The 7,818-nt window shown below is 33.5% G+C and overlaps 1 protein-coding gene across 1 annotated transcript; it reads right to left on the bottom strand.

The window, feature by feature from the left end:
• Nucleotides 1-5,682: 5,682 nt before the first annotated feature.
• Nucleotides 5,683-6,297, bottom strand: LOC145090017 (secreted RxLR effector protein 161-like). The gene has a single exon (XM_079028375.1). The coding sequence runs from the start codon at nucleotides 6,295-6,297 to the stop codon at nucleotides 5,683-5,685; it is 615 nt and encodes a 204-aa protein (XP_078884501.1).
• Nucleotides 6,298-7,818: the final 1,521 nt, after the last annotated feature.

Raw genomic sequence — 7,818 nt, 5'->3', positions numbered from 1 at the left:
TTTTTAAGACGATAGTTTTTCTGTAAATATAAATATTTTCAATTATTTTGTTATTCTAGTTTTTTATAACGGTATCTCACTTTGTGCACCATAATACTAGGCCTGTCGAAAAAATCTGAAACCCAATCTACGCACCCGACCCGTTTCGAATTCTGATCGGGTATAACGGGTAACGAATATGAACATTCGGGTAATAGGTTAACCTGATAATAGTATAGGTTGAGTTTAAGGTATGAATATTTATTTTCAGGTATACCCGAATTCTTTTTTTAAATAATATCAATATGTATATTATATACATGACTCGGGTGGTAGTAGGCACGCTTAAAAAAAACCCTTCAGTATCTTCTTATGATCGACGCATACGACGCAAAGCTAAACCTCGAAGACGCAAAGCTAAACAGACGACGCAATCGTTAAACCCTCATCGACTCCAGTTTCTTCTTCCGATCCTCAAACACGCAATTCTCGGTCTCCATCTTCATTAATCGTTATACCAGTCTCCTTGATCGATCAAAATCCCAAGTCTCCTGCCTTTGACAGCTTTGTTCGAGCATGCAATCACAATCACAGGTTAAAAATTATGCATCCTCTTTGATTTCTTTGTTGTGTTTTTGTTAATCACAGGTTAAAAATATGTTGGTTTTGATTCACACTTTGTTTAGCTTAGGCATAACTCTACAAAAAAATATATTGGTTTTGATTTCTTTGTTGTCTAATCTGTTGAATCTGTTTAGAAAAATCAAAAATATAAATTGATTTGATGCAGAAAAATAAAAAAATAGATATTTGATGTATAAAGCTGTCAAATATTTGATGTATAAAGTTGTCAAATGTTTGATGTATATGTTTTGGAATTAAGTTTATAAAAACTGGAATGGAATTAAATTCTTTTGTATAGATGTTTGTTGTATAAAGCTGTCAAATGATTTGGAATTTAGATATTGACAATGAGAAGTGTTATTTGTTGCTTTCTTATCCATGAAAAGATTTAGAAATTGACATGTTACATGTTTGTTTTTTTATAACTTTTTTTTGTTGTTTTCTTTTTGTTAACGGTTTTTGTTTATATTTTCTTAACTTTTTTTATATACTTTTAGATGTCTGAAACTAATGAGTATATTGAAGATGAGACGATTAACCTTGAAAGCCCAACCAATGATCCAGTTCCGGTAGTAAATGAGACACAACCAAAAAATTACAAACCGAGATCCAAAGTTTGGGATGAATTCGAAAGATTTACAGACAAAGAGGGTGTTGAAAGATCGAAATGTACACATTGTTGTTCCGGACGATACAAGTGTGAAGGGAAAGGGTATGGTACCAAAAACTCTTTAACTCATCTAAACAAATGCATGCCTTACTTAGATAAAGTAAATGTCGGTCAAACACAAATAGCTTTTGGTGATGAAAACAAATTAACATCGTGGAAATTTGATGGAAATTTGATCAAAAAGAGAGTAGGAAGGCTTTGGCACACATGTTAGTAGTTGATGAACTTCCATTTTGTTTTGCGGAAGGTGCGTGCTTTAAATATTACATTAGTGTTCCTCAACCAATGTTTAAAATTCCATGTAGAAGTACAAGTACAACAGATACCTACCAATTGTTTCAAGAAGAAAAAGAAAATTTTCGAAGTTCTATTAAAAGAAACGTTGGTAGGATTTGTTTGACCACCGATACTTAGACTTCTACACCGCAATCAAGTTATATGTGCCTCACTGCCCACTTTGTAGACAATGAATGTAAATTGAGAAAAAAAAAGTGTTGAGTTTTTGTCCTCAAGAGAGTCATCGTAGGGTTGATATTGGATTAGTGGTTGAGAAATGTTGAATAGATTGGGGAATAAAAAATGTTTTCACAATTTTCGTTGACAACGCAAGTGCTAATGACGTGGCAATTGAGTTTTTAAAAAAAATCTTTCAAAATTCCAACAAGTGTCTCTTAAATGGGAAATGGACACATATGAGATGTGTTGCCCACATTTTAAACTTGGTGGTGCAAGATGGTATTAAAAAGGTTGATAAGCCATTTTAAACCAGGTTTGCTCAGCTTGTTAATCCGGGTACAACAAAACACTTGGTAAGAGATGTTCCAACAAGATGAAACTCAACTTATTGTATGTTGAATATTGCTCAAGCTTATGAAAAAGACTTTTGAGAGATACGATCTAGAGGAATATGAGTTTCATTTTGACATTGAAAAGGCGGGTTTATCGATTCCTTCATCGAGTGATTGGCAACATATTAGGCATTTGTGTCATTTTTTAAAACCATTTTGTGATGTTACTGAAAGGATTTCTGGGACACTATACGTGACATCAAACACGTGCATTGTAGATATTTATTCTATTCGTACACACTTGGATGATGCTATTTTCGAAGCTAGGCTTTGTGATATTGCATTGGCAATGAGAGTAAAGTTTGATAAGTATTTTGGCAACGTAGAAAAAATGAATTTATTGCTCTACTTTTCTTTGATTCTTGACCCGAGGAACAAAGTAAGGTATTTAGTTATACTACTTGAGGATCGTTATGGAAAAGAAAAGATGGAGGAGAAAAAGAAATATATTATGGACTCTATGTATGTAATGATTACATTAGAATTCATTCTCCAAGTACAACTTCAAGTACTACCGGGTCTAGTAATTCATCGTCGATTTTAGGGAAACGCCAAAATGCGGACGACACCAAAACCACCATTGAGAAATACACTAACAGAAAAGATGAAAACAAACATAGTTGAATCAATTAGAGAGTTAGAAAAGTATTTGAAAAAAGTGTTGAAGAAGATTCGTCAATGTGTAACATGTTAGAGTGGTGGAAAGTGAATAGACAATAGTCCATGATTTCCGATTTTATCCTTGATGGCTAAAGCTTTGTTTGCCATTCTCGTCTCAACCGTGGCTTCAGAATATGTTTTTAGCACTAGCAGCAGGGTTTTGGATCCGTATAGGAGTTCTTTGACTCCTAAGATTGTTGAAAGTATAATTTGTACCCAAGATTAGCTTCGGGGTGGTATAAGTCACAACATCGATTTTGAACAAGATTGGGTAAACCTACAAGAAATTGATAAAGGTAGTTGTTTATCTTTAATATTTTTTAATATTTTTACATGTTATGTTTTTTCCTTTTAATGCTTATACTATTTGTATAGGATTGGGAGAAGTTGGTACGTCTAACTAGAGCTCAGATTGGATATGGAAATGAATACGGCAACGTGAAGATGCAAGACTTTTTTTTTGTTATGTTTAGACTTTTATGCTTTGAGTTGGGTTATGACTTATGAATTTTACTCTTTTGTTATGTTTAGACTTTTATTGTTTAGTTGGGTTGTGTTTAGACTTTTTTTGTTGTGTTTAGAATTTAATTACTTAGACTTTTTTTGTTGAGTTTAGACCTATTGTTCCATGCTAATCATATTCATGGCTTTTTCTTTTCTTTTTTTTATCAAAATTTGGAATGGAATTAAAAAATTACATAACATATTATATGACTTGTATTGTTATTATATATGTACTTGTTGATTGTATGGAGTATTTTCCTACCAAATTCTTTATTAAACCAGCCAACATGTAAAAAAAATATCAATAAGTGACACTTAAGAAATTTTCGGGTATACCCGATAATTACCCGACCCGACCTTAAACCTGAAACCCGAAAACCTGAATTACAATATAGGTCAGGTATCGGGTATTATTTTCTTAAGGAAATATCCTTTCTACCCGACCCATTCTACCCGAAACCCGAAAATTTTACCCGATCGACACCCCTACATAATACCAAAGAATAAAACAAAAAGAAAATCTACTATACACGCTTGAAGAAAAGCTTAGTTATCAATAGCCTATATTATTGGGGTTTTTAGGTTACAATTCAATTGGACATGCAAAATTTCATTTAACTCTTAACCATACATACAACATAAATTGGATCTGTATCTTTTCATTATTAATAGCAACAAACCTATGAAACAAAAACTATAAACTTGATGATATCAAAATCATGAATAAAACCACACACCTTTTGCTTAAGTCAAATTAAGCAATCAAAACCTTTGTAGCCTCCATTGAAAAACTAGCTCCAAATGTACGGTAACCTCTAATGCGTCACATCCAAAACTCAAGAAACTCTAGGATTGAAGAAGAGACGGAAGAGGAGGGAGAAATTCAGATTTCTCTATGTGTATATGTTAGGCCAAAAATACAAGGGTTAGGCCCCTTTATATAGTTACTTGATAATCTCATAAAACTTATATTTGAACTTAAAATAATAATATTTCAAATCAATATTTATCTAGTTTCCTTTTATCAGTTGGAGGTTGTCAGAAACCCTATTCAAGAGCCTCAAAATCGTCCCCCTTTAGGAGGATTCTAAATCCTCTCTATTATTCAACTATTGAACAATTACAACTCAACCTATATAGCTTTAATTAATTCTAATTAACTTAGAATTAATTCCAAATTAATTCTAATTAATTCTTAATTAACTATTACTATTTCTAATTAATATATTAACCATATAATATATTAATAAATCATTTATCTCTCTCCTTTGATTAATCCAAACATTTTTTCAGTTATGATGGCAACCCAAAAATGATTACTCTTATTCGTCAACATTATATCAATTTAGTTAGAACTTTAGACACCTTAATCCAAAAGTCTTTCACTTGGATAAGTCGCTAACTATAATTGCAACTATAACTCTGAATAACTAGTAAAAAGTGTTTTCCAAATACACTGTCAAATTCTGATTAGACGTTGGCCCTAAGATAAATTATTAACTATCCTTTCGTTCTTCCTGATATCATATGGACACGAGACATGGATTATAATCAATCATATTGTCCAAGATTATATTTCTCGATTTCTCGATTTATGATGACGTCATCAGACTACTAATTGAACAAATCAATTTAGTCCCGACTAGGCCAAGCATTATAATGTCAACATCAAATCACTGAGGGGTCCCAAAGATATCGCTTTTTCCTGTTAAGGCAAAAGGAACGAATAAACTTTGACTATATAATCATAAAGTTTACTCCCCAAATCATGCATGGATTTACACTTTATAACATGTAGTTATGAGATGCATTAGAGTAAACCAATGCACAACTGATTTGGAAACTATGGCTTATATATCTTTGTTTTAATAATAGAAGATATTTTAGTCTTAAAATTAATCATGCTTAAATCCATGAATTAATATCTAAGCTTGGCTTTAATCAATACTCAAAAATCCTTATGCAATGTCGAATCCATATGGACAATCTACAAATGATTAATGACAACCTTAAATAAATACTTACACCTAAAGTATGATTCACTGGACATTTCGAATAAATTAATATTTTGGAAGTAAAACATGCAAAATGAAACACAATAATTAATCAATTGACAAATGGTATCACACACTTTGAACATAAATAAATCGCTATTTAATTAATCACCATTCAATTACAATTTATTATTGTTACATTGTTTCAAAACTATCAACTAACTACCAAAATTTAAAATCTAATATCATCTCTTAGTCTAACGCTCCAAGCATGCTCGGAGTGCTTGATCTTGATCAAACCCTTTGTAAAAGGGTTAGCAAGGTTATCCTTTGATGACAAGAAGTTCACCACGAGTACACCATCTTCTACTTTATGTTTGATGTAGCAGTATTTCTCTTTAATTTACTTGGATCTACCATGATCCTTTGGTTCTTTAGTTAAAGCCATCACACCCTCTTTTTCATAGAATATCTCCATTGGCTCTTGGATTGATGGAACAACTCCAAGATCTACAATAAAATTCCTCCACCACATTGCTTCCTTTGTTTCCTTGCTTGTTGTGATGTACTCTGATCCACAAGTAGAATCAACCACCATCTGCTGCCTGGATTTCTTCCAACTCACTGCTCCACCATTCAATAGAAAAACACAGCCAAACTGTGAATAACTATTATCACGATATGTTTGAAAGTTGGCGTCACTATAGCCATTGACCTTAAATTCATCTTTGCCACCAAAAACTAAGATCATATCTTTCATTTTTTGCAAATACTTAAGAATGTTTTCCACTACAATCCAATTAGCTAAACCATGATTTCCTTGATATCTATTAACCATGCTCAAATCATAAGACACATCAAGTCGATTACATGTCATAACACACATGATCGATCCTATAGCAGAAGCATATGGGAATCGACTCATCGTGTCTATTTCATTATCACTACTAGGACACTGAGACTTGTTCGATTTAACAATATGATGCATGGGTAAGTCCTCTTTCTTAGAATTCTCCATACTTAACCATTTTAATATTTTAACCAAGTATGTACCAATGGATAAGTCCTAGCAAACATTTCTTCTTGTTGGAAAATCATTTCATATTAGGAGTATGCCATCCACATATAAGATAAGCAAGGTTACTACACTCCTACTAGCTTTGACATACATGCAAGAATCATCTTCACTTCTAGCTTTGAGATACACACAAGACTAATCTTCACTTCTTGTAATCCTAATTCCAATAATATATGTAGCCTCTCCCAGATCCTTCATAGCAAAACATTTCCCAAGCCAATATTTCACTTCTTGCAAAGTTGGAACATCGGTTCCTGTTAGGAGTATGTCATCCACGTACAAGATAAGGAAGGTTACTACACTCCCACTAGATTTGACATACATGTAAGACTCATCTTCACTTCTAGAAAATCCAAGCTCTTTGACCTTTTCATGGTAGCAAAGATTCCAGCTACGAGATGTTTGTTTCAATCCATAGATGGACTTCTCAAGCTTACACACCTTATTAGGGAATTTGGCATGTTTAAATCCTTCTGGTTGAACCATGTAAACATCATTGGCTAGTTTTCATTAAGGAAAGTAGTCTTAGCATCCATTTTCCACACTTTATAGTCATTTTAAGCAGCTATGTCAAGCATTACCCTAACTGACTTAATCTTAGCAACTGGTGAAAGCGTCTCATCATAGCTAACCTCTGCCCTTTCCAACCAACCTTGACTTCAAGGTTTGTACATTACCATCCATGTCGGTTTTCTTTTTGAATATCCATTTGAGACCTACTTTCTTCCGACCGAGAGCATGATCAACCAAATTTCATACTTGGTTATCATAAATGGATTGGATCTCGCTGTTCATTGCCTCTTTCCATTTAGCAGCCTTAGGGCCTTCCATCGCTTCCTTGTAGTTAGTCGGCTCATCCAAGTTTACTAGTGTGTTATCAATGATAAACTTATCTATGTCTGTCATTGTATAGAAACCATAAAACTCAAGTGGTACGCTAACTCTACTAGATCAACAAAGAGGGTTGTTGAGATTACTCTTGAATTTCTTTAAGATCTATGGGCTCAACAGGTTCAGACTCAGGTTGAGAGCTAGTGTCATCAAAGGTTCCTTCATTAGATGACTCTTGAATTTCTTTAAGATCTATTGCACTCCCACTATTCTCTTTGGATATGAGCTCTTTCTCACGAAAGATTCTCCTTCGAGCTACGAAGACCACTTTTTCACTAGATCTGTAGAACAAGTATCCGAAGGACTTTGTGGATAGCCAATGAAAATACATCTTTCGGCTCTGGGTTCCAGTTTATCTTGGGTCTCGTGCCTAATAAGAACCTCACAATCCCATACCTTTATATGTACGATTGAGGGAGGTTTCGGTGTCCATATCTCATGAGGTCTTTTGCTAACTGTTGTTGTTGGATTTAGTGTCTAAGCCCAAAACTATAAGTTGTATGTACTTGACCCGATAGTAGCATGGTCCTTTTGGGTTGCCTTCACCAATGCAATTTGATAAGATGGTTT

This window comes from Lactuca serriola, chromosome 2 (genome assembly GCF_051521515.1).
Source record: "Lactuca serriola cultivar US96UC23 chromosome 2, Lser_US96UC23_V15, whole genome shotgun sequence".
NCBI classification, from domain to species: Eukaryota; Viridiplantae; Streptophyta; class Magnoliopsida; order Asterales; family Asteraceae; genus Lactuca; species Lactuca serriola.
Note: the sequence above shows the minus strand (reverse complement) of the source record. Positions and strands in the feature narration are given on the sequence as shown.

Bases quoted from the DNA above. Each gene is read 5' to 3' on its own strand.
- LOC145090017 (XM_079028375.1), bottom strand. From the start codon at position 6,297: ATGGAGAATTCTAAGAAAGAGGACTTACCCATGCATCATATTGTTAAA.